Source organism: Cnephaeus nilssonii (genome assembly GCF_951640355.1).
Source record: "Cnephaeus nilssonii genome assembly, chromosome: 16".
In the NCBI taxonomy this organism is placed as follows: domain Eukaryota; kingdom Metazoa; phylum Chordata; class Mammalia; order Chiroptera; family Vespertilionidae; genus Cnephaeus; species Cnephaeus nilssonii.
Window position 1 is genome coordinate 20324567 of NC_137087.1, and position 26379 is coordinate 20350945.

A 26379-nucleotide genomic window follows, 5' to 3' on the forward strand; every position below is an offset into this window, starting at 1 on the left:
GGCAGTTGGGGGCAATCGGGCTGGCAAGGGAGCAGTTAGGCATCAATTAGGCTAGCAGGGGAGTGGTTCGGGGGTGATCAGGCTGGCAAGCAGAAGCAGTTAGGGGCAATCAGGCAGGCAGGCAGGCGAGCGGTTGGGAGCCAGCAGTCCCGGATTGTGAGAGGGATGTCCCAGATTGGAGAGGGTGCAGGCTGGACTGAAGGACACCACCCCCCCCCCCCCCACACACACACACACACACACACACCAGTGCACAAATTTCGTGCACCGGGCCTCTAGTATTCTAATAAGTGCATGAAAGCTTAGAAGGAGATAGTGCTCAACAAATGTTTATTGAAAACATTTATACCCTTAGCAATTAGGCTGCAGTGTAAGGTAATTAACTGTAGGCAAGTACTGGGTTCCCTAGAGGGCTATCCATGGAAACATGGCTTATCTACAACCTCCTCTTAAGTTCTCAGTGACCATTCCCCAGAGCCCACTGTTGCTATCAACAACCTCAATCCTGTACACCAGTGGCAGTGGCAGTCAAGACCTGAGCAAAGACCAGAGGAGTCCATCATCATCAAACATGTCAACCAGTTTGGCTCAGTGGATAGAGCATCGGCCTGCGGACTCAAGGGTCCCAGGTTCGATTCCGGTCAAGGGCATGTATCTTGGTTGCAGGCATATCCCCAGTAGGGGGTGTGCAGGAGGCGGCTGATCGATGTTTCTCTCTCATCGATGTTTCTGACTCTCAATCCCTCCCCCTTCCTCTCTGTAAAAAATCAATAAAATATCTATTTTAAAAAAAAAAATTTTTTTTTTTAAAAAGAATCTTGTGGTGAAAGCCGTGATCAACCCAAAAGGTTTAACAGTGTGGATTAAGGGGACTCTGGAAGAACAATCATTCAAATCAGATTTTCCTCTGATGATATAGGTTCCTAATTTACCTAGAAAACAGAGGTTATTGCCAATGTCAAAAGATGGCTGTAGATATTATCAACTCTTCACAGCACTGAACAATAAAGCAATATAACTAATATTAGGGAGAGGTCAAAGAATCAGCAAATGCAAACTAATTTAATTTTTTAAGACTATTGAGATATGAAGGCATTCCTTGCTAAAATCTGTAAAATTATATTTGGCAAGAATATATTTTTCTTGGTAATTACTACAAGAATATAATGGGAGTCCTTGAATTCAAAGTCTATAACAGGAGATATAGTTCTAATTTCTCTTACTCCAAAGACAGAATGATACTGTACTTAGATGGATCCTAACAAGCGTTTTGAGCATGAACTAGTTGGTCACAGAAATTACATCTCCTGGCCTCATTCCAGATCCTTCTTGGTTACTACAAACAACCTCGGCTCAGTCCCCAATTAATTGAAGCACCTCATAGCACTGACATGTCATTGCATTATAGGGCTCTGTGGGGTAATGTATGCTCTCTCCTTGGAGAAAAAGAATGAGGCAGTTCCTTGGGGCCTTGCAAACAGCACAAACCCCAGGATGGGTCCTGATGCAATACTCCAGCCATCTGGGAAGCAACAACCTACTAGTAAATGTTGAAGGGACCTTTGGAGATCAAACAGAGACCCCAACGTGAAACAGCATGCCTAAGCTTATATAGAGAGGCTATATCAGAGCACAGACTAGGAACCCAGGCCTTCTGACTCATTCCTCGGTACTCTTCCAAGTCTTTATTTTCAGTGTTCATAGGAAGAAAACACATTATGATCCAGTGCCACCCGAAGAGTTTTCTTCGCACAATGTATGTTCTCGTGTAACTCCTAGCAAATTATTTCAACAATCTGTGTCTCCAATTCTTTATCTAAAAGGAACACAAAATAATCATCTCAAAATAAATTGTATCTGGATATGTATCTGTGAATGTGTGGGTGTGTTATCTCCAGTCCTTAACAGGACAGTAGTTTGGGTAAAATTTCCCCACATAAGGCATTCTTTCCTTTCATACTTTGTTATAAAATTGGAAATATATTCCTCTAGAGAGAAAAAAATACTTTGCTCAATGGGAATATATAAAGTGACAGTAAAGAATACCATAAATCTTTTGAAAGTATATTATTAAAGGAAAAAAATAGATAAACCTTAGTAGTATGAAGATTCAAAATGTTAACTACTTTTAAGAAGCTACTGTCAAATAATGATGACTAAACTACCAGCCTTTCTCTTCTTATTCTAATGATTTAGGTGATGCCTAAATAGACATCAAAATAGTACTCAATAATCCTAATCATTATTAGACAGCTGCTAGAATTTATGGGAGTGTAGTATCCTGCTATTCCCAAACATAATGAACTCCTTCAGCACCCAAATCACTTCAAAGCAGCAAGACACTTCCATGAATGTAACACGATAGTGGAAGTCCACAAGTTCTGCAAATCTGGGGCGTTACTTGTGAGATCCATGAGTTTCAAACTTTTCCAACACAGTCCCACAGAAACACATTTTACAACACAATCTAGTACACACAGCAACAAAAAGATAGAAAACTAAACCAATAATTTCCAAAATAATACCTAACATCTTATTACTTGTGATGCACTCACATTTCTATTTCTTCCTTCTTTTTTTAAATGCTTGACCCCACTAAATCGATTCTATGTTCCTCTAAATCAGTGGTTCTCAACCTTCCTAATGCCGCGACCCTTTAATACAGTTCCTCATGTTGTGGTGACCCCCAACCATAAAATTATTTTCGTTGCTACTTCATAACTGTAATTTTGCTACTGTTATGAATCGTAATGTAAATATCTGTGTTTTCCGATGGTCTTAGGCGACGCTGCTAGCGGTTCTTAACCTGTGGGTCGTGACCCACAGGTTGAGAGCCGCTGCTGTAGAGCCTAACTCCATCGGAAAACACAGATATTTACATTACGATTCATAACAGTAGCAAAATTACAGTTATAAAGTAGCAACGAAAATAATTTTATGGTTGGGGGTCACCACAACATGAGGAACTGTATTAAAGGGTCGCGGCATTAGGAAGGTTGAGAACCACTGCTCTAAATAAATCATGGCCTTCAGGTTTGAAACTAGTGCCCTAGAGTGATTTTACTCCTGGCTTCCTTAAATTTGGAATATGGTTATATAAGGCAGTGAAGAGAATGAACACTAACATGATTTTCCACTCTCCACAATCTCAATACTTTTTATATTTGTAATTAATTCTCTTAACATTTTTGTGAGGCCAGGATTATGATGTGATGAAGTAACTAAGTCAATGGAGATTCAGAATTCTTCAGTCATAAGTTATTTTCCTATTGGTAGCCACGGTTATCCCCAATAATGTTAATTAATCTCTTTTAGACCCTAAATCACTCCAAGAGAACAAGATTCTATAAGCAAACTTCCCATACTGGCACCATCCACATCCCTTTTCTCCCAAGAAAAACTTCTTTGAGAACTAGTAATGTATTTGACCAACTGCCAGTTAGACAGTGATTTTTCCCCATTCAATTTCTTAATTACCAATTTATACCAGAAGAAACATTCTACAAATGAGAATCATTAAAATATATTTCCAGGATCACACTGATGGTGCTTCTTTCCTTGGAGCTAATACAAATCGTAGCAATCCCTATTCAAGAGGGGCTAACTATCTGCATTTGTCTTATTTAAGGACAATGGCATCTCCACTCAGGCAGCCCCTAGAACTGCCTACCACACCATCCTATGAGACCTGCCCCACAATGCTGCCACTGCTACAGAGATGCCTTCTGCGTAAGGGTTTCCATCTATTCAACAATTATTCCTGAGTGCCCACCACCTACATGGCACTATTTTACAGGGATGAGAGTTCAACAGTTTGCTTCACTTAAAACTTTCTCTTCCCTTTAAAACTCAAAGATTAGGTGGCCACCTGATTACAGAGGGAAGATAACTAATTAAGAAAGAGAAGGCCAAAGGCCCGAGACAAACATATACAGGAAAGGGTGAAGCACTTAAAAGCATTACTTATTCGTAGAGGATACATGGTAATATTTATACAACTTAAAATTTTTAAACATCTTTCATATTATCTTATTTGTACTTTATAACCTCATGAGGTTCTTAGGTTAAGAATGAAGAATTTCACTTTATGGGTGGGGAAAATAAGAAAGGTTAAGTGACTTGCTCTATGGCAAACTCAGTAGTAAATAGCAGAGTCAGAGCTAAAACCCAGGACTTCACACTTCAAGTTGAATCCCAAACTTCTGGAACCATTGCTCAGGACTTCAAAACATTATAAACATCAAAACCTAACTGGAGGAATATGGCCTAAAAGAAGAGTGCCAAAGAGCTGTAAAGCCAAGCAGAGGAACCAACAAGACATTCCAATGTACTTTCTCCTTCTTGTTCCTCTCACATTAAAAAATCAAGCTAAACTTTAAAGAAAAACATTGCCGCTGTCATGATCTACTCTACTGATAATTTCTGAACTGACAGAGACACACATTCCTTGCCAAAGAAAAGGTAGTAATTTTCTCAGCTGAGTATTACACAGAACAAAGCCTTCTAATGATGTCTGGTCAAAACTAAAGTGCACACAAATTAGTTTCCTTTGGCTCTAATAACAACCTGTACCTTTCAAACTTCCTGCTTTGTCCAAATACAGACTGCTGACCACAACACAGACCAGGCTTCCAAGTGTCACTCACTAGAGGAAAAATTCAAAACAGTAATGCCTAATAATATCACTGTAGTATCACTGTAAATCAGGATTCAGGGAAAGCTACTTCCTTACAAAAGGTTCGTCTTCTTACACAGCACAACATGTTCTCTGCATTTGTAATATGCCAAATATCCATATGCCACAATTCAGGTTATTTCTCAAGAGTCAATCAGGGCCAAACTGCATGAGCCAACTGCATTGAGTTAATATGTCCTAGAAGGAAAGCACTCTACCCTGGTGTGGGAGAATAACCAAATGATTATTTTAATATCTGAACTCTCTTATGGCACCAGGTCTGATAAGAATATAAACAAGACGGAGGACCTAATTTTTTTTTATTTTTTTTTTACAGAGAGGAAAGGAGAGGGATAGTCAGAAACATCGATGAGAGAGAAACATCAAACAGCTGCCTCCTGCACACCTCCCACTGGGTATGTGCCGCAACCAAGGTACATGCCCTTGACCGGAATCAAACCTGGGACCCTTCAGTCTGCAGGCCCACGCTCTATCCACTGAGCCAAACCGGTTAGGGCAAGGACCTAATTTTTATATCTCCTACACCACCTAGAATAGCATCTTCAACATGGTAGGAACTCAACATTTATTCAACTAAAGTGAAATACTGCATATACTTATGACAATTCGTTTCCTAAGATCCTAGGAAGATCCTGCCACCTCCTCTCCCACATTTCTCCCAGTGGTGATGGCTTGACCCAGAAAAGAATGGCTGGTTATTTGTAACCACACTCTGCACACAGTGGCACCCTTCTAACGAGCACACAAGACACATCATGTCATAGGCCATCAGAGCTAAATTAAAAGGGAGGTTAAAGATCAGTTCATGACCCACTCTCCATCCTTCACAGATGAAGACACAGAGGCCCAAATGTCACACAGCTCACAGCCAGGACTCAAACCTTCTGGCTCAAAATACATTGTTTTTTTCCACTACATTTTCCATAGCCGAGGTTTCCAGAGCCAAACTATCAGTGGCACAAACTATCAGAAAACCAACAGGTTCAAAATAGACAGTTCTCATAGTTACAACATCTAGTTTATTCCAGGAACTAAATTAAGAGCCACAGCTTTACTACTCTCCCAACTAAGACAGACAACACTGCCAAGTGATCTGAACATTGTCCTACAAACATTGAGTGCTTTTGGAGTGTGAACAGCTACCAATGGCTTTCTCAAAACTCACTCTTCTCTCAGCTAGAGACTTACACTATTACCTGCTTCCAAAAAAAAAAAGAATGAAAGGAATCAGTTTGAAAAGTACTTCAGGAGAGTTATCTTCAAAATCATAAAATGTTGCTATTTGAAGGAAGTTTAGAGACCATCTAACCCAGGGGTCCTCAAACTTTTTAAACAGGGGGCCAGTTCACTGTCCCTCAGACCGTTGGAGGGCCGGACTATAGTTTTAAAAAAAAACTATGAACAAATTCCTATGCACACTGCTAAGTCAGCTGCTAAGCAGGACAGGTAGCGGTGGCAAAAACACCCGGCGGGCCAGATAAATGTCCTCGGCGGGCCGCATGTGGCCCGCGGGCCGTAGTTTGAGGACCCCTGATCTAACCCAATCCTTTTCAATGATGAAGAAATTGAGGCTCAAAGACTAATACTAAAGTGTGCCTTCCCTGGGGTCAAACTACATGCAGAGGTCCCATCAGAATCTAACTTCTTGGTCGATACTCTTTCCACTAGTGAAGAACATTAAAACCAGAGAAGTGCATCAAAATCATCCAATGAGCTTTTCTGAGAATATCCCACCCGATGGTTCAGTAAGTATAGAGTGGAGCCCAGAAAAAATGTATTTTGTAAAACCTCCCCCATGATTCTGATGGGCACTCTTGGTTAAAAACAGTTTCTCTACACAGTAACTTGTCCCCTTCCCTCCCCATCCCCTTTTTTTTTATAAAATAATTACCCAATAGGTAACATATTACTGAGACCCAATCACCAAACTTAGGGGATACAAAGACATCACCAAGTTTTCCTAGAACTGTTAAAGCCAGGTCCCAGCCACATGAATCAACTCATTCATTGTTCCTGGCTAATATTTATTCTTTGGACAGATACTAATGAAAATCAAAATCTTCCACCCTACAATGCTGCAGAGAAGAAAGGATTTGTTTTCCTCCTCCCTCCACTTTCTTAACCTCTAACACACTGCACAATTCAACCCTCAATAGCTTTTCCAGAAGAGCCAGAAATCCGAGTTTTAAAGCAGGAATGGGCTGTTGAGGAAAAGAAAAACCTGTTTTACCCAGTTCACCCACTACCTAATATCTTAAGATCAAAAGATAATTTAAAGACTGAGACTGGATGAGGGAGTGAAGTTAAAATATGTAAGATATCCAAAGAGTAAATTATTTATTCTTTACTTCTGCCCTAAAAACATAGATTTAATATCACATCCTAAAAAACTTCAAAGTACAAGGTAAACAGATAAGAAAACACTATTGTCTTTAGAGCCCCAAAGGGCATTAAAGTTCATCAGCAAAAATAGATCACAAGCCCAAATGGAAAACTCCCGAGTCACTGAAGAAATTAAGAATTAAGCAGCAAAACTAGACAGCCTTCCAACCAACCACTAGTGACTGTAGCAGAAATGTCTCAATAGCATTTCTTAGGAGGTAAAGAGTAAACCATAAACTTCCCCCAAAATTCCACTATGTGAGTCAAGAGACCTAGTATCTGAGAAGTTCCTCTCAAAAAGCTTAACGGTCCATGTGCTCCCCTTAAGCCATGCCTCAAGACAAAGACAGACATGCTCAGTACTATTCCACAAGCGTGTATAAGTCTAATTGCTCCACACTTGGCACTGGAGGACTCAGGCAAAGCACCTTACCGTCACTGTGATACAATCTTGTCTTCCGAAAGGAAACAGACATGCAATATGCTCTAGTCATTAGGGTGCACTCATGGAAAATCAAAGCTTCTGAGCTCATAAAAGCTGATAGCCCTAAATACTGCCAAATGGTCATTTAAAATGTTGTATTTATTTACTTGTGGTGAAGACAGATGCTGACTTTTTCAACTAATGATTTTGAGCACCTCTCTTCTCAAATACATCAAGAAAGACACTACAGGGAACATCAACTAGTAGAGAAGACTGAAATGTATAAAATTAAGTTCAATAAGGAGAGGAGCAGGCTAGGGGCTGTAGAGGTAAGAGCAATTATGGGTTTTCTTGGTAAATACTTTCTCAGCATAAGGCAAGTAAGTAAGATGTGGGGGGAAAGTACATGAAAGTACCTGAACATACAATGCTGCTATGAATTTGCCATGAAGTCCCAGTCTCTTCCAATAAGTAGCTAAATGACTTATTACAAATATGCACAGAAGTTACCTTTCAAAGGACAAAAGGAGCCCATTATCCTCTGAAGACTAGAAATGAGAACTCCTTGGATAATAAGGTCTAGTGGAAATAATCCCATATTCTTCACACATAAAGGAGAAGTCTTGACTTCCCTAAGCTATCACAATGGGAGAAGTAGTCATGATGCTTTTCCCTTCCCAAACTTATCTCAATAGGATTATCTACTTTTGTCACTGAGTCAGGATACCTAGACTTCCCAAATTATAAGTATTTATAGAAATCTCTTCAATAGTCATGCTGCTATTAGAGATGAGAAATACTGCATATATGCTGAAAAGTGTAATCTAAGTAAGTTACAAAGGCTACTTCTTGGGAGATTTCTAACATGTAATCCTGTTCAAAAGAATAAACTTCAGACCTATCCCTGGGTCTCTAACTGACTCTTTGGGAAGTCTGCCTTCAAAACCTAGTCAAAAAAGGAGCTACTTTTTAAAACTGAAGACTAAATTTAAAAATTATGATTTGGAAGAGTTTCAGACTTTCTGATAACCTATTGCAAGTGCAGGAGAAAATGTGTACTTCCAATAGAAAATTAGGCATTTGCCAGGACATCCCTCTAGGTATCTGATTATGATTACGTGGAAGTTATTTTATAATGTAGACAAATTGATAATGTAGATAAATATAATGTAAATGATTGAAAGCAATGCAAACTAGCCCTGGCCCGTTTGGCTCAGTGGATAGAGCATCGGCCTGTGGACCAAAAGGTCCCGGGTTCAATTCCGGTCAAGGGCACATACCTTGGTTGCAGGATTCTCCCCAGCCAGGGCCCTGGTTGGGACTCATGCAGGAGGCAACCAATAGATGTGTTTCTCTCACATAGATGTTTCTCTTGCTTTCCCTTTCTCTTCTACTCTCCCTAAAAATCAATGGAAAAGTATACTCGGGTGAGGATTAACAACAACAAAAAGAAAGCAATGCAAACAAATCTTCATCTATAAACAGGCAATCTGCCATGTCTGGTAAAGGTTCAAATGACTTCCCTCTCCACTGTGGAAGAAACTAATTTTGCCTCCATTTCATATTCATTTTAATATTCTTGATCTATAAATATGTCTGTTTTCATTTGAATTATAACATCTGCCTGAATTCTTCATTCTAAGTAAAATAAAATACTTAATGTGTATTCATTTTCTATCTGCATGAGTATAATGATTTTACCTTTTTTTGAAAATTCTCAGTCCCCTAAACTCCCCCACCAAAAAAAAATAAAAAAATAAATGCTTCATATATATATTATGATCATGGATGAACCTTGAAAACATTATAAGTGGGAAAAGCCAATCACAAAAAAGTAAGCCTTTTTAACTTACTTAGGTTAACTTTTCAGCGTATATTCAGTATTTCTCATCTCTAATAGCAGCATGACTATTGAAGTGATTTCTATAAAATCTTGAAAATAATTATAAAGGGTTCAAGATATCCTGAAGGCCAGTCATTTGGGTTCATAGTCCCCATAACAACCCCTTCTTTAAAATGAATCCTAGAAGTAGCCTTAAGATGACAAACTATTCTATTATATGGAAAGTTAACTTAAGATGAGACCCATGTTCCCTGTGAGAACAAAATAGAAACACTATTGGATATAGATAGCCATTATTTAAAATTCTCCAGGAAAAGCCTTATAACTACAATAAAAAGTAATAAAGTTATGATCATGCTACAACATGGATGAACCTTGAAAACATTATAAGTGGGAAAAGCCAATCACAAAAATGACATATTCTATGACTTCATATATATGAAGCATTCTGAATAAGGAAATCTATAGACAAAAAAAAATCATTTGATGTGTGCCTAGGGCTAAGGGATTAGGAGGACATAAGTGACTGCTAAAAAATATGGTGTTTCTTCTAAAAACTTTTTAAATTTGATTGTGGTGACAGTTGTACAACTCTGTGGATATACTAAAAACCACTGAATTTTATATTTTTAAAAAGAAAGCATTATGATGGAGCAATTCGATTAGTGTCAACTAAGACCAACCAACTAGGATTTTGTATGGATTCACAGGCTTTAAGAAAAACGGGGGGGGGGGGGGGGGGGGGGGGCGGGAGCCTTTCTGAAAAAAAAGTTTCCAAATGGGCCAAAGACCGTAGAAACTGCAATTCCAGAAATAGAAAGTAACGTTTTGGACTTCAAATAAAAGGAACCAAAAGTATCTGATAATAGTTTAGAAATGTATAGAGCAATTATATATAACCTAGACAAAGAGGATCATTACTGTTAAAAGTATATATTTTGAAGATTCTATATACAGAATTACTAAGTGCAAAAATTGTGAAACTTTTAAAAAACACTATTTTTCCTTTGGCAATTCATAAACACATACTCCAGCTACTACCCAGGATATGTGAAAACAACAGCTATCTCTGAGTACTGTCCTGAGCCGACACCCCATCACTATTCGTGTGGACTCTTTGAGTTGTGTTCTACAGGCATCTGGGGTGTCCTAGAAAGTCTGGACTAGTAATCTAAGTCTTCAATTCTAATTTTACCTCTCACTTAGAAGCTGTGTGACCTTTGGTACATTATTAAATGTCTATGCAACTAGATTTTGCTCATCTGCCAAAATAGATGCTGTTGTTATAACTCAATGAAAAGTTCATAAGAAAGAAAAAAGATACCACCATCAACTCATAGGGTTGTAGTGAATATTAAATGAGGTAAAGGTAATAATAACTGCAGATAAGAAACACTAAATATTTAATGAATCTGAATTCTCTGATGATAAGCATTTCCTTTCCTCTTCAGTAAGCAGCAAGGGAAACAACCTTCACAGCGTCCCAAAGTCAAGAAGGTAGAGCTGGTAGACGTTGTCAACAGTTTGACTTATGACTATGTTGTATTTCCTTACATATGATGGTAATGAAATGCATGTTGATAGTGAACTACTCCTGAGTTTTTAAGACAGATGTTAAGCCAACTCTTTGCCTTCACCAACGTAACTCAATCATAAGGTTGCAAGTGACCTTTTGCCTACCTACAAAATGGGATGATATACTTACCTACTTACGTTTACAGATCAGAAACCTGATTTCAGTCATCCAGTAGATTGCTGTTCACTGCTATAGCGATGACTCTTGGGAAAGATTTTAAAATCCTAAGATTGGCAAAAAGGGATTCAGATTTCTAACATGTAATCCTAGGCTTTCTTCCATCCTTGCTGCAATACGGCTAGACAAGGAGGTCTACCATGGCATTCTCATATTTGTCTGAGATTCCTTCCTATTACAGTCCTTCCAAACAGGATTTTGTATTTGTCTCAAAGACTTGGTACCATTAAGACTGAAAGTCAAGATAGGACTGATATATTCCTTTGGGAAAAAAGCCTCCAGAAAACAAGGTTTCCCCAATACTGAGCGCAGAATACAAATATACCAGAATAGCTACTTAGATTCCAAAGATTTCCAGAGGACTATGATTTTGGTCTCAGAATTAACTGCTATAAACGGTGTTTTACAAATCTAAACTCTGCCCTTAACAGAGCCCTTTTAATGCTCAAAAAAGAACCAGGGCTGCTTTGTTTCCATCAAATGTTTATTAATTCTTATAGACTACAGTAACAAGAATGCAGAAGGCTTTTACTCTCTAGGAAAATTACAGGGGGGAAAGGGCATTTCACATTTTAAAAGTGCCTATACTACTTCAGGAAAGAATTCTCAATGCTCTCTCTAATGTTTAGTGTGCAGAAATTTAAGATTTGTTGCCCAAATCTCAATCCAAAATTTATATATTAAGAAAATCATGTAAGAATGTAAACTGGCACAACCACTGTGGAAACCTGTTGGGCAGTATACCTATGACCCAGAAATCTATTTATGTTTACCAAAAGACATGTTCAAGAATGCATCAGCATAGCACTGGCCGGTGTGGCTCAGTGGTAGAGTGTCAGCCTATACACTGAAGGGTCACAGTTTGATTCCTGGTCAAGGGCATGTACCTGGATTGCTGATTTGTTCCCTGGTCGCTTTGGGACAGCTGTGGGAGACAACCAATGTCTCTCTCACATCGATGTTTCTCTCTCTCCTGCTCTCCCTCTCTCTTTTTCTGTGTATCTCTCTCTCACCCCCTTCCACTCTCTATAAAAAAAAAATCAATAGGAAAAATATCCTTGGGTGAGGATTAACATACATATGCATATGCATCAGTGTCACTCATAATAGCTAAAACTAGAAACATAAATGTTCACGAACTATAGGATAAAGAAATTAAGATGTTTTATATACTGTAAAATTACATTGCAGTAATTTTTAAAACTATTGCTACATAAGAGCATGGCTGAATCTCACAGACAAAATGTTAAGCAAAAAGGACATTCACAAAAATATACCTATTGTATGTTTCCATTTATGAAAAGTTCAAAAATCAGCAAAACTAACCATAGTGAGGATGATAACCTTTGGTGGGTTGTCAACTGAGCGGGCTATGAGGGGTTTCCTGGGATGCTGGATATTTTTCAGACTTGATCTGGGCAGTGAGAACAGTGTATCCACGTGCAAATATTTACTGATCTGTACAATTAAGATTTGTGCCCTTTACTATATGAAAGTTATGCCTCAAAAAAGAAAATGCTACACTCTTTTTTTAATTAAAAATGATTTATTCAATTCATGGGAGAGTAAGACACATAAATAACAGTTCACCTGAATAGGCTAGAACTGTCCTGCAGTTTCTGCCTGTACAAAAGGCAAGTCATTCATTCATCAACATTTACTTTGTCTATTTCAGGACAAAAAGCTCGTTTAGTTATATTACATTAAGTCAAAGAGCATCATTAGATAAAAAAACACTTGCTAGGTAAGATGTAACGATTTCAAACTTGTATGAAGCTAGTAACAAAATATATACAATAAAATTTTTGTAGAACTACAAGAAGTAGATAAATAATTGATGAGGCATAAGACTTGAAGAGGACCCACAAATCCAGAAATCCAAATAGTTAATATTTAAAAGGACACATTAGTAATCAGGGAAATGCATATGGAAGTCAATCAGATTTAATTCCTACCAAATTGGCAAAATATGTAAAGCCCTATACATATCAGGTTTGTCAAGCAGTATAGGAATAAGAACTCCAATATGCTATTGCTAGGACTATAAGTTATATCAATCACTTTAGAAAAGTTTGGCATTATCTAGTGAAGTTAAGGATATACATTTCTTACAATCCAATAATTCTACTCCAAGAATTAATCCCAGAAAAGGTCTGTGATCACTTGCCATATACAAAAAAAGTTCATAATTGGCAATGTTCAAAAAAGCCCCAAATTGGAACAATCAAGATATCTATTATCAGTGAAATGGAGAAATAAACTGTGGTCGTCATAGAGTGAAATACTACACAGCAATGAAAATGAATGAACTAAACTACATGCAACAACATATATGTATCTCACAAATACTGAACACAGGAAAATGAAGAATACATTTATGCCCTAACTGGTTTGGTTCAGTGGATAGAGCGTCAGCCTGTGGACTGAAGGGTCCCGGGTTCGATTCCAGTCAAGGGCACATGCCCAGGCTGTGGGCTCAGTCCCCAGTAGGGGGCGTGCAGGAGGCAGCCAATCAATGATTCTCTCTCATCATTGCTGTTTCCATCTCTCTCTCCCTCTCCCTTCCTCTCTGAAATCAATAAAAATATATTTTAAAAAAATAATAAAATAAATACATTTATATCAAGTTGAAAAATAAAACTAAACTTAGGGTTGCATACATAGGCGGTAACCGATGTAAAGAAGAAAAAAGAAAAAAGAAAAACAGCAAGGGAATAATTACCCCCCAAATCAGGATAGTAGTTATCCCTAGAGGGGAAGGAAGGATAGGGCACGTGGGATTGGGGGTAAATATTCTAGTTTTTAACTTGGGTGGTAGAGAGATTATTATCTTCTTTATTATTCTTTAAAATGTAGATATGTGCTTCATACACTCTCTGTGTGAATAATAAATTTCACATGAAAACATTTTAGTTAAAAGTGGGACAAGGCCTTCTTTCCTCTTCTTGCTGAACGAAGCAGAAACCTGATAGCTTGAGCTTAAAGCAGCTAGCCTGGACCAGGAGGAGATGCATTGTAAGTGACAGAATTTCCTCAAAGACCTAGGAATGGCCATATCCATCAGGAACTGACTACTCTGGATTTCTCTTACTTTAGAGAAAAATATTCCTACTTTTTAAAGGTATCTATTACTTTAGATTTTTCTTTTATACACAGCCAAACTAATACATTCAGTGATCTGGATAAATAAACTCTTTCCAACAATTAAAGCTGTCCCACAATGGAAAGAACTCTCTGAGAAAGTATTCCGCACCCACTCTTGGCAGGGCACTGGAGAAGGGATTCCTACACAGTAAGAGAAGCTGGACTGCAGGATTCCTAAAGGTCTGTCCAGCAATTAAGAGTCTGAGGCTACTACTGGAATAAGTAGCCCTGGGCTTGCCAAAGCTGTGGCAATACTTTGCCTCTGAATCTGTCCTTCTGTTATCAGTGAGAACATTCCTTTTCTATAATATCCCAGACTCTGCTCAGATACTGCCTTCTAGCTGTGCCTTCTGGAGCTAATGTGACCTTGTTTCTAGCATGCTGGGTAACCTCCCTTTGCTCTTCCACATGCTCCTGCTCCAGCTCCGCTATGTATGTGCCTTACAGGGCTGCCCTGTGTGAACTGAATCACCCAGGTTCTCTTATTCTCTGGTTTCCAATCGAGTTTGACCAAGGAGGGTTTCTGGCAGGAGTTCAGAGGGCGGGAAATGAAAGAGTTTGAGGTATTTATTCCTCTTAATTCCCTCCTGCTAGGCCACTGGTTGGCAGTGGCTACATTCCTACCGGTTACCTTCTCCTTCAGCTGAGCTCTCTCAAGGTTTCAGAAAGAAACTATTCCCCTTCCTGGCTCCTTCAGGACTAAGCAATAATGGCTCTCACCCCGAGTTGTTTCATCATCCCTGTTGGTCTTCTTTAACCCTGCCCAGCTCTGTAAACAGTCCCTTCATCTCCTCAGTCACAATTGGGAGTGTGCCAAGAGATAACTGATATACCCAACGAACTACTTTCTGCCTTCCCAAGGGCTCCTATTGCCCCTTAACAAATAGCGTGGTTTCTCTCTCAGTAATAGGGTTTTGTATGTTTCCACACATGAACTGATTCACTACAGATCAATTCCCTATGGAAATTTCTTAATCCCAGGCTGATTCTCAATTCTGCCACCAATGTGTACAAACTTTATGTAATACTAGATTGGACAAAGACTAATTAAGAAGGTAAATGTTACTAAAAATTCCTGACACACAGACTGCAAAGCTAAGTCAAATACTGGGATTTGAGGGTTTCTCTATTTATAACACCCCCCTTCCTTCAGACTAAAGGCTGCAGAAATTATCATACTTGTTATTATAGTGTTGCTTTATTTTAAACATTCAAACAATGCCAAATACAGTGCTCATTCTACAATGGCTACTCAAATTATCAACAAAATTTTGAATAACATACCAATCCCAATGAATCTCCCCTTTCTTCTAGACAATCCTACAAATATGACACCGGATTAGAAATGAGCTTTTTGTGTCGATCTTTCAAGTTATTGCTTAAATCCCAATTGAGATTCAGAAAGAAAGCATCCCTGAAAAAGATCCAAGGGTTAAAGATAAAGCTCTAAGATCTGGAAAGATTCTATTTTTGAACCTGGAAAAACAAAACTAAGACAGGCTTACAGTTTTGTAAAAAAAAAGTGCTGCAGCCCTGGCCAGGTTGCTCAGCTGGTTGGAATGTTGTCCCATAAACCAGAGGGTTGTGGGTTCGATTCTCCATTGGGATGCCTAGGCAACTGATCAATGTTTCTCTCTCACATCAATGTTTCTCTCTCTCTCCTCTCTCCTCTCTCCTCTCTCTCTCCCTCCCTCCCTCCTTTCCTCTCTCTCTAAAAATCAATAAACATATCCTCAGATGAGGATAAAATAAACAAATACTTTCTTTTAAGAAAGTGCTGCAGAAATATTGCAAAGGAAAGCATTTCTTAAGAATGTGTCTCTGGCCCTGGCCGGTGTTGCTCAGTGGATAGAGCGTCAGCCCTCCCACGGAAGGGTCTCAGGTTCAATACCCAAAGGCACGTACCTGGGTTATAGGTTCAATCCCCGCCCCAATCAGGGCACATGGAGGCAACCAATTGATACATCTCTCTCACATCAATGTTTCTCTCCCCCCCCCTCCCTCCCTCCCTTCCACTGTCTCTAAAAATCAATAGGGGGGGAAAGAACTAAGAATATTCCTCTGCTGCAGAAGACCATGCTGTACACTCTCCAATATATATTCCAAAGCAGCAGGGCTTGATCCATGGGCAAAATAACCCCAAGTAACAGTATAACAAACCCATTATACACACACAAAAACCCATTCTGCCTGGAATGACCCACATTAATGCCTGGGCTGCAAATACTGTTAAGAACCCTAGACCAGAGTTTCCGCAACCTGGGCACTGCTGACATTTTAGGCCAGATAATTCTTGGTTGTGGGAAACTGTGTGCATAGTAGGGTTTTTAATTGCATCCCTGGCTCGAGCACTTCTCAAGTGTGACAATCAAAAATGTTTCCAGACGCTGCCAAATGATCCTGGAGGGCAAAATCACCCTGGGTTGAGAACCTCAGCCCTAGACAAACAATTTTCACTCAAACCCAACCAGCACTACCATGGAACAAATGGTAACCTTGATTTACCCATCTGGACAGGAAAAGAGAAAAGCCACCTAAGGAGTAGGCTGAGCTGCTTCTTAAAAGTATTTGGCAACTTGTAACCCTAGCTTAGGGAGAAGGAGAATAGGGATGAAAAGAATGGCTGCCAAAGTGAAGAAAGATTGCTAAAAATTGCCTGACTTGAATTCCCTCCGAAAGTATCACAATTCTCAGATGAATACTACTCACTCATTTCATTCTCTGAGACATAGGTGGACAGTAGTACAGCCCATGACATATTATATAGGAGCAAATGGAAAAAGGCAAGCAAACGACCCTAACCAAATGAGGGCAAAATTAAGGACTGACAGCCCAAGCTTCTTATTCTGGAATACAAGGTTTGCCGTATGTAGACTCCAGTTGATCTTCAAGTTTTATTACCATAGCATACTGTCCACATATGTGGTTTTTAATCTCATCAAACCCAATGACCTCTTTTTATAACAAATATTTTATAATGTCCCTTTATTATTCTAAAATTAAACTCAAAGATTATAACATTATACTTACAGGCATAACTTTTTAAATTTCAACATAATGCCTCAACTGAAATGTAAAAGAAAACAAACAGGAATATTTATATAGTAAAACACATATTTTCAGACAAGACTATTCTAGAAGACACACTCATGGGCAGACACATACCCATTTCCAATGTGCCCGCTTGAGGGTGGGGCTATCCAACCCCTTCTGATCTACACAAACCCTCTCCCATCAGTCACAAAGTCCAACAATCCCTCTCCCTTATGGAGCGTATGACCCAGAGGCAGCCTTATAAAGCAAGTAAGAGGGAAGGATCTCAAGTCAGAGCAACTGTGGTAAAATGTAGCTCCACTACTTCACTGCTGATAGCCTAGCTAAGTCTGGTGTTTCACCTGTAAAAGGCAGATGCCAGCATATTTTCCAAAGGGATTTTGTGAACATTAAATGAGTATGTAGAGTATCTATTTCTGCACATAACATGGAATACGTGCTCAATCAATATTAGCTGGTAAGACTTACATTACTATTCCCGAATCCACCCTGTATTATGTTTTAGCTTCTGCCCATCATATTCCCCCAGAAGAAAAGATCGATGACTGACTATCCACTTACCAGAGATTCTAAAAAAGGATTCATGCACAACATAAGAAGTTGCATCATATGACTTCTATGGTTGTTTCTGAGTTTCTACAATATGCTGCCCTGCACTGAGGTTTACTTTTTATTACCTGGGATCCTTTCTTCCCAGTTAGAGGGCCAAGAATATGTCTTACACATCATACAAAGTAGCTAGAGAAACACCTTGAACTCAGATCATGGCAGTTTAGTGCCCCCATTGAAAACCCACCCTGGTTCTTTACATTTTAGCTTCAAATAGCACAGTTTAGACAAGGAAAAAATGACTTTTCCAGTGAAAGTTCCTCAACCGACATGTATGGTGTCTTAGGAAAATGATGAACCTCAAAGACCTGTTGTTATCCATGTGAATTCCTTACACCAACAAGCAAAGCAACACCCCTAAACATTCTAGATTATCAACTGAGAAAGTGAGAAGTAATGGCAACAGCCACAGAAATACTTCAAAACAAAACAAATTCCAAAGCTCATATTCTGAATAAAAGCACTCACTGCTCAGACTTTTAAAAGGCACACAAAGACCCAAGAAGTAATAAGCGCATCTCTGGGCAAGGGAATATATCCTACTTACACATAGAAATCTTAACTTACATAAACACACTGAGGAAAAACAGAAATTGCCAACTGTTAAAAATCATTCTCCATTAACCCTCCAAGGTGCTAACAGTTGCTATCCCTGAGTAGTGGAATTGGGGGGGGAGGGGGTACTTCTTTTTGCTTATTTATAATAGCTTCCATTTTTTCTAACATATTGTTTATATAAAAGCATTTGAAATTATAATCAGACTATTTATTATCTACTGACAATCCATAAGATTTGAGGCAAGAGCAGGATCTGTAGATAAACCAAGTATTTATCTCTCTAAAATCATGTTTGTTCCCAATCGCAAACCAGAACTTCGTTTCCCTATGTCCTGCCGACCTTACAGGTTTTGCCACTACAGCAAGTCAGCAACAGGTATGAGAAAACCTCACTATTACTTTTTGCCCATTTCCCAGTGACAGCCACCACCTCCCTGGGATGGTAAGACGAAGAGAGGGAAAGGAATTGCTTCTAAATCCATGATTTTGCACAGAGACATCAAACTCAGTGAGGTGACTTGTTAAACATTAAATGCAGACATTTTTCCTATGTAGCTATTTGAAAGTTCTGGGTTCCCACAATTCTCCCCTAAAGAGCCTCTATGGAATCATAACTGTCCCAAGAATAAAACGTCATTTTGGTGAACACTCATGTGGCAATGCTAGTCTCCTTGTTTGGTGAGAAAACAGCACAGGAAGAGCTCAGGAGGAGAGGAAAATGCAGCCTCTTCCACAGCAGGTATACACCTCAGCCCAACAAAACACTTAAATTCAAACTGATTCAATTCAACAAGCATTTTGTTAAGCACTTACTACTTGGGAGCACCATGGCAGGTGTTTATTCATTTCCATAAAAATAAGACGTTTCAGCCTTCTGAGGAATCATAACTGTAGTCCGGGAGACCATCACTTCTAAACTAATATATGACAGACCCAGACAAAATGCAACAGAAGTTTTAAAATTGCTTTGGTAATATGGGAAGGGAATGATTAAAATCAACTACAAGAATTTTGAAAAAGCTTCTGCTTCATGTATATTAAATCTGTACTCATATATTTAATTCAGTTACTTATCCACCTTCATCATGAAGCCCAAACTAAAGGTGGCAGAAATGCTCAGCTACCAAAAGCAAGCACCAGAGGTGAAATCTACATACTCAGATCCCTTGCACTAAAAATAAAACTTCAGGGACAAGTGCCTTGTAACAAGGAGGATGTTCGGGGAACACTCACCAACATGAAAACGTCCGCACTGGGCATCTTCCTCTTCCAGCCCCGCTCTCAGCGCCTCTCCTCTGCAAAAGGGAACCAGGTCTGTTTACTTCTAAAGCTTTTAACTATCACGTCGACCCGCCTAGATTAGCCAGAGCAGTCAAGAAATGGTTCTCTCCCTCCTTTGAGAGCTCGGATTTCACTCCCAGATATCACACTCCACCCCCAGCACCCCACACCAGCGAATCAGAACCTCGCTGGCGCTAGGCTTCCCTCCGACAGCCGACCAGACTCCCAACCCAGCCTCCCACAAAGCAATGCCCCCAGGTAGGTACCGGGGGCACCGCCCAGCCCGCCCCCAACCCAGGCCCGGAACCCAGAAGCCCGGCCCCTTCAACCTAGCCCCGCGGGGAATCGGACGCTAAAGGCAGCCCAGTCCCAGGGTCCAGCCTCCACGGGACTCTCCCTTGGAGAAACAGGCCGGCCTCGCTCTCTTCATCCCTCCCTCCCCAAAACTCCTTCCTCCCGGGCAGAGGAGCAAATCCTACCGGCCCCAACCCACTCCTACCCCTCCGCGGGCGTGGCGTTTCAGACCCTCGCCCTCTCGGCCCCGGCGCCCTCTCCCACCCACTCGCAAACCTGCCCTCCCTCGGGTCCAGACTCGGGGGTCGGCGTCACCCCCTTCCGCCCGAACCCGAGCCCGCCCTCATCGGCTAGCCCCTCAGTCCCCACGGGCCCTCCCTCCTCTCCGTACCCCTCCTACCCAAAACCCCCCAAGTCTGGACCCTACTCTCTCCTCCCCGGCCGGGACCCGCCTCCCACTCAGTCCCTCTCCCTCTACCCGCATCCGAAGCCCACCTCCCCGAACCGGACTAGCCTCCTTCCTCCGGCGCCGCGGCGGCCTCTCTGCCTCCTCAGCCCGGAACCAGCTTCCCGGCTTCTTCCCTCGGACACGGGCGCCCACCGGGGTCCTCTTCGCCGCGGGACAGACTTGTGAGAGGCGAAGCTCGAGCTCCCCCTGCCGCCGCCGCCGCCGAGATTAGAGGGCCGGCCGGCCGCCCCGCCCCGCCCCTCCCCGCCCGGAAGTGGCTCCTCGGCCGGGCGTGCGCGGCCCCGCGGCCCCCGCGCGCACGCCTCCCCGGGGACCCACGGCGCGTGCGCGGCGCCTGCTGACCGGGCCGCCGGCCGCCGGGCTCGCGTGCGAAGGTTGAACCTCCCTCTCGGGTCACCAGCGTCTCCCTCTGGCCACATGTAGAGCACGACAAACTGATCTAAATAAACGACCCAAATGGGGCCCTGGAGGAGGCCTTTGAATTTGCCCCTGTCTTTTACCTGAGGACCTCCGTCAAGGTCAGTGGTAAAGGGACAGGAAAACTCCCTTAATGGAATTACCATCCTCATCATCCCCTCCCCCGCGGAAACAGAGAACAGAGACTACAAGTTGTGGAGGAGGGAGGAGTTTGGCTTTACCCTCAAGGTTCTTTCTGCAAATACACACGAGACAGAGTAGCAAGAGAAAATGACCAGATTTAATTGCATTCAGATGTGGGGAACCCCGCATGAGACCCCCAGGTACATGAGAGGTTCAGGGACAGAAACGGAAAATGAGGTACAGATGTGACCTTCTGAACTAAGGGTAAAAGTAAGGCACCTTGGGGCTTCAGAAGGTAATTGCAGGGAGAGCACATGCTCAGTAATAAATAGGTCATAAAAAGTGATTTCTGGTGATAACTCTTATCATGGGCCAGGCCCCCTAATTTAAATTCTTCTAAATATTAAAGGGGGGGTGGGGTGGGAGAAGGGACATGTTTCTCTTGAGCCTATGGGTCTGGGTTACTTTTAGCTCAAAATAATCCTCATACCACAAGCACGTCTTGGGGTGACTCTTCTGAACCCCCCCCCCCCACACACACACACACACACACACACACACAAAAGCTGTTGGGCAAAAATGCTACCAATACTACTTTATTTTTGTGAGCATTGTTGGGAACCGTCTAATATTTAAGTGAAAGTGCCCATCAGGATCACAAAGGTCACGCTTCATTTCCAAACAAAATTTAAAATAAGTTTTTCATGACTTGCCCATGTTGTCATGATAGTAATTCAGCAGAGGCAGAAGGCAGCATAGTTACATGTAACTGGTCAGTGATCTACATACTGTATTTTTTCAAGAGATTTTTTTTAAAATGATACCAAAAGGATTCTTGAAATCTTAATAAAAGTGACACTAACAAGGGCACCAATTCCATCCCTTTGCAAAATGTCCTGACACTAATTTAGGGTGTCACCATCACGATTACCATTATCCTTATCAAGGATGAAATTCCTTGTTATCACAGTTTCCCTTCCCTGCACATCCCCTCAGTACTTTCCAGTTTCCCAGCCAGAATGTTTAAAACCCCAAAGGAGTCAAGCAGTTTATCTCTGGGCGTCCTCACCCTCACCCCCACACCATCAAAAGTCTCAGACATCTCTATCATCCAGAGCCCCTGAATCAGGCTCTGACCTTCCATGTTCTTATTCCTCTTGCTGCCGTTCCTCCATAGACATGCATTCTCGGTGTTGAAGGGTCAGAAAATGTTCTGGGGCCTCCTGCCAATGCTTATTCATCAAGAGTTGCTTTGAGATTCCAGGCATACCCCCCCTCCCCACCCCCAGCCATCTCCCACCCCTCTGTTTTATTCCTTTTTCAGACCCTGAAACCTGCTCTCCCTAGTCTCCTTACTGGCTGCTACCTCCCACCCTCTAATCTAGAATCTCTGTGCCAGCTGACTGGAGGACAGGGTCCACCTCTGATTCCTCCCTGCACCTCTGCAGCACGGCTACTGCTCCTAACACTGGGTAGGCAGTCTGTTGATTCTTTCCAGATGAACAAACCAAGTCAACTATACTGACTAATCCTTGCTGTTATGGACGGAATGTTTGTCTCCCTCAAAAAATTCATATGTTGAGGCCCTAACCCCCAATGTGATAGTGGGGCCTTTGGAAAATAATTAGAGTTAAATGAGGTTATGAAGATAGTGCACTCATTAAGGAATTATTGTCCTCACAAATAAAAGGAAGAGACAGCGGAGTGTTCTCTCTCTATCTCACCCAACACAAACACACACACACACACACACACACACACACACACACACACACACACACACAAGGTCATGTGAACACAATGAAATGATAGCCCTTTTCAAGCTAGGAAGAGGGCCCTTACCAAAACCAAATCTTCCAGCACTTTGATCTTGGATTTATCAGCCTGCAGAATTGTGATAAATAATTGTTGTTTGAGCCACTCAGTCTATGGTATTTCATTATAGCAGCCCAAGCTGACTAAGACACTTATTTTGCCAAGAACTATGCTAGGCACCTTTACATCTACGTCCCTATATATGTCCTAACCGCCCAGATCAGGTGACTCTCATCATCACTCAACATGTAAACAAGGCACTAAGGCCCAGAGAAGGTGCTGGTAAACGATCATCCCAAAGACACACAGTAGGAAGGGGCAGAGTTTGGATGGAAAAATAAGAATTCAGATTTTGTTCAGAGGACCTAAAATGTGCTTGTTGGTCAATTAGAATCAATGTTAAAAACAGAGGGGCCTTCACCTATTTGCCAGCTCAGCCAGCCACATAGTATAGGCATAAAGAAACGGTGGCCCAGAAGGGAACATGACTGCTGACAGCAGAGCCCAGAGGCCATGTGTGTACGCATGCATGCATGTGTGCACACGTGTATGTTATCAGGGCACTCTGCTCCTCAAGCCAACACTCCCTCTGATGGCAGAATAACATCAGGAGTTGTAAGAGAAGCAGCCAGAACAAGGGATTCATAAGGGCTGAGGGGGAAACTTCAGCCTTCGCAGGGCAATCACGTTGTACCAAAATGGAACAAAATCCCCACTGACTATGTCTCAGTGTCCTAGCTGTATTGGTGAGCCCTTGGGAGAAAGCAAGAGAGAAGAGAGCAAAGGGGATATAAATAAAAGAGAATTATAATTCAGAGAAAAGAGGATGTGAAAAAGCAAGAAGTGTTGACTAAGGAGGGGGGCACATGTCAGACATCCTTCCTCTCTCACCTCCGGCACTCACACAGTAGGGGCCTCGGGAGGCCTATGAAGAAGGGGCTTAGCTGGCTGAAGGGAGGCAGAGGTGGGCTGCCTGGGGCTTCCATACAGAATGTCATTTCCAGTGAGCAGCCTGGCATCACCTAGGAGCTTGTTAGAAATGCAGGGTCTCGGAGCCCCACTCCGGACCTACTGAGTCTGAATCACATTTTAACAAGATCCCCAGATGCTATATATGCCCGTTAAAGTCTGACAAGTACTTCCCTGGACACCCTGCTTGCAGGGAAAGCGTTATGTTTTTATGAAGATTGCATGTTTATTTGAGATGATTTAAGTCGGCTGATGATGAAAAAGCATGGGGGGTGAGGAGGAGAACTAATGCCCCCCAAGTTGGCCTTTGGTGTCATCATGGTGTCTTTCAGAGTAAAAGATTGGGAGGGGTTGGAAATACCTATGGGAACCAGTGAGGGACTGAAATCCCTATTGAAGACAGAGGGCTTAGGGTGGAGGGGGATGTGGAAGATGGTCTAGGATTCCCCCCACCCCACGTGGTTTCTTTAATTTAGCCTGAAAGTTCTCACACCAGTACTTGTATCTACCAATTGGTCAAATAATTCATGTCAGCAATTCTGGTTCTGCTTAAAATGGCAGTTCTCTGGGGCCTATTTAGTGACACCCCTCCTCCCCTCCCCCCCCCCACATGCATGAGCACATACGCCCCCACTCTAAAAAGCCAGAGCACACTACCCATGCTTCCATTCCCATCCCTGACATCCTTCACGCAACTGAGAACCTTCGTGGAAGCTCAGCTCAAGGCTGTGGGCAGATCTTAGCGGGTTAGCAGCTTCTCAACCCCTCCTAGAAAGGAATGGCCCACAGGAAAGTCCCCTTCAGGACTCACGGAGGCTAGAATGCCCTGCCCAAAGGGTCAGGAAACCAGCCAGCAGAAGCAGGCTGGGTTGATCACAATAGACGGCCACCGGGGAAAGGAGAAGCTAAGGGCCAGCGAGATGCGGGAGCACCCACAGCAAGGAGTGTGTGCCCTGAGGTTGCCACCTGGGATGAACAGAAAGGTGCAAGTGAGTCACAGAGGTGCGTGTCCCAGGTGCCAACTCGGCCAAAAGTCAGAAAGGCCAAGACCTCAGGGAATCAAGGGTTATTTCCCAAGGAAGCCCCACCTTTCCCAGGGAAGCCCCCCTATTGCTCTCCAGGCTGTACAGTCACTCCTAGCAAAGATCAAAAGCAGAGCCACCACTTATCAAAAACCAAATAGATACAGGGGTTTGGGGGGAGACGGAAACTCACTAGTGCCTGCAATGACAAAGCAGCTTTGAAGGCAGGTAAACAGGCTTCCACCCTGAGAACACGGTGTAACCTCAGGCAAGTAGTTTAATTCTCAAAGCCTGGGCTTCCTCTGTTGTGAAATAAGTGCTAACAGCATTTACCCTAGGACCTTGGCGGCAATTGCAGGATATGGATACGTGTACACAACACAGGTCCTGACAGGCATTCAAGAACTCCTACTCGAACCCCCTCCTCACATGTCTAAGGTGAGTTCAGATAAGACACCAAGCTGGGCTCTGTGACCTACTCACCCAAGCCCAGCCCTCTCTCCTTGTTGCTCTAGGTCTGGTTTCATTCCCCATCGGGGTCTGATTCTGACAAGTTGATTCATACTTCCAGCCAGTCCCCTTCTCCAACAAAGGCACCCTAAGCCTTTTTGAGGCTTACCTGAGAGCTACAGGTCTACTGGTTTCCTGCAAGGTTTGGTGTTTGTAGATCAATAAAGTCCCAAACCAATTGGACTCAACACTTCATTATGGCAGTTACAAAATATATTTCTTATAAATAGGGAATGTACTACTTACATATATAATTCTTTACAAGGTAATAGAATGTCTAACTTTAAAAGTGAAAGCCAGGATAATAAAATCATACATGAAGTTGGAAAATGTATGGAGTTACAATGGATAAGAAATCTACTTCTTGTGTGTAAATTGAAACGGAGTTTTCAGCTCATGTAACTATGAACTGACCTTTCACCTACATGAATGTTCTGGCAGGATGTTCAGAAGACGTGCAGGATCCAGGACAATTCTTCATTGTGAGGGCCTGTCCTTGTGATGTCAGCATTACAAGACATCTAGCCGGCATCACTGAATGCCAAAGGAGCTACCCGCTTCATTTTCACAACTAAAACTTAGCACTTTTTCAGGATGCCTCCTAGGGAGCTGAACTGCCCCACTGAGACCTGCTCTTGTGGCCTGATGATAGGAATGCACTCTAGCACAAGACTCATTTACTACCCGTAGCTGACTATCTCTCAAGCTGGAAGGGACTTAAGCATCATCCAAGCCCATGCTTCCCATTTAGCACTGAGCATCAGAATCTCCAAGGACCTGTTCCAAGTCCACGTGTCAGGGTCTCCTGCAGACCTAATGAATGAGGAGTGGAACCCCACACATCTGTATTTGGAGCACCCCAAGATAAGAGCTGCTAAATTCCATATCCATTCTCATTGGTTTCTATGCTTTAGTCCCACATAGTATAGCCTGAACCAGGCATTCCTGACATTCCAGCCCCAGAAGCCCAGGCCCAGAAAACACAGTGAAACCTACGGGTTCTTGTGCCGGCTTTG

General features: G+C 42.0%; 1 protein-coding gene across 5 annotated transcripts in view; it reads right to left on the reverse strand.

Moving 5' to 3' along the window:
- SGPL1 (sphingosine-1-phosphate lyase 1) overlaps nt 1-20712 on the reverse strand; it is a 60083-nt gene extending 39371 nt beyond the window's left edge. Inside the window, exons 1-2 of one of the 5 annotated variants that reach the window (XM_079794237.1) lie at nt 20553-20712; nt 19697-19758 (exon numbers count right to left, since the gene is read on the reverse strand). In XM_079794237.1, coding sequence (XP_079650363.1) covers nt 19697-19723 — 27 coding nt within the window. In that variant the 5' untranslated portion in view covers nt 19724-19758; nt 20553-20712. Of the gene's footprint in view, nt 1-19696; nt 19859-20073; nt 20093-20533 lie in introns of those variants that run through there. The other 4 variants (XM_079794239.1, XM_079794238.1, XM_079794240.1 and 1 more) reach the window with 4 other exon arrangements.
- Nucleotides 20713-26379: the final 5667 nt, after the last annotated feature.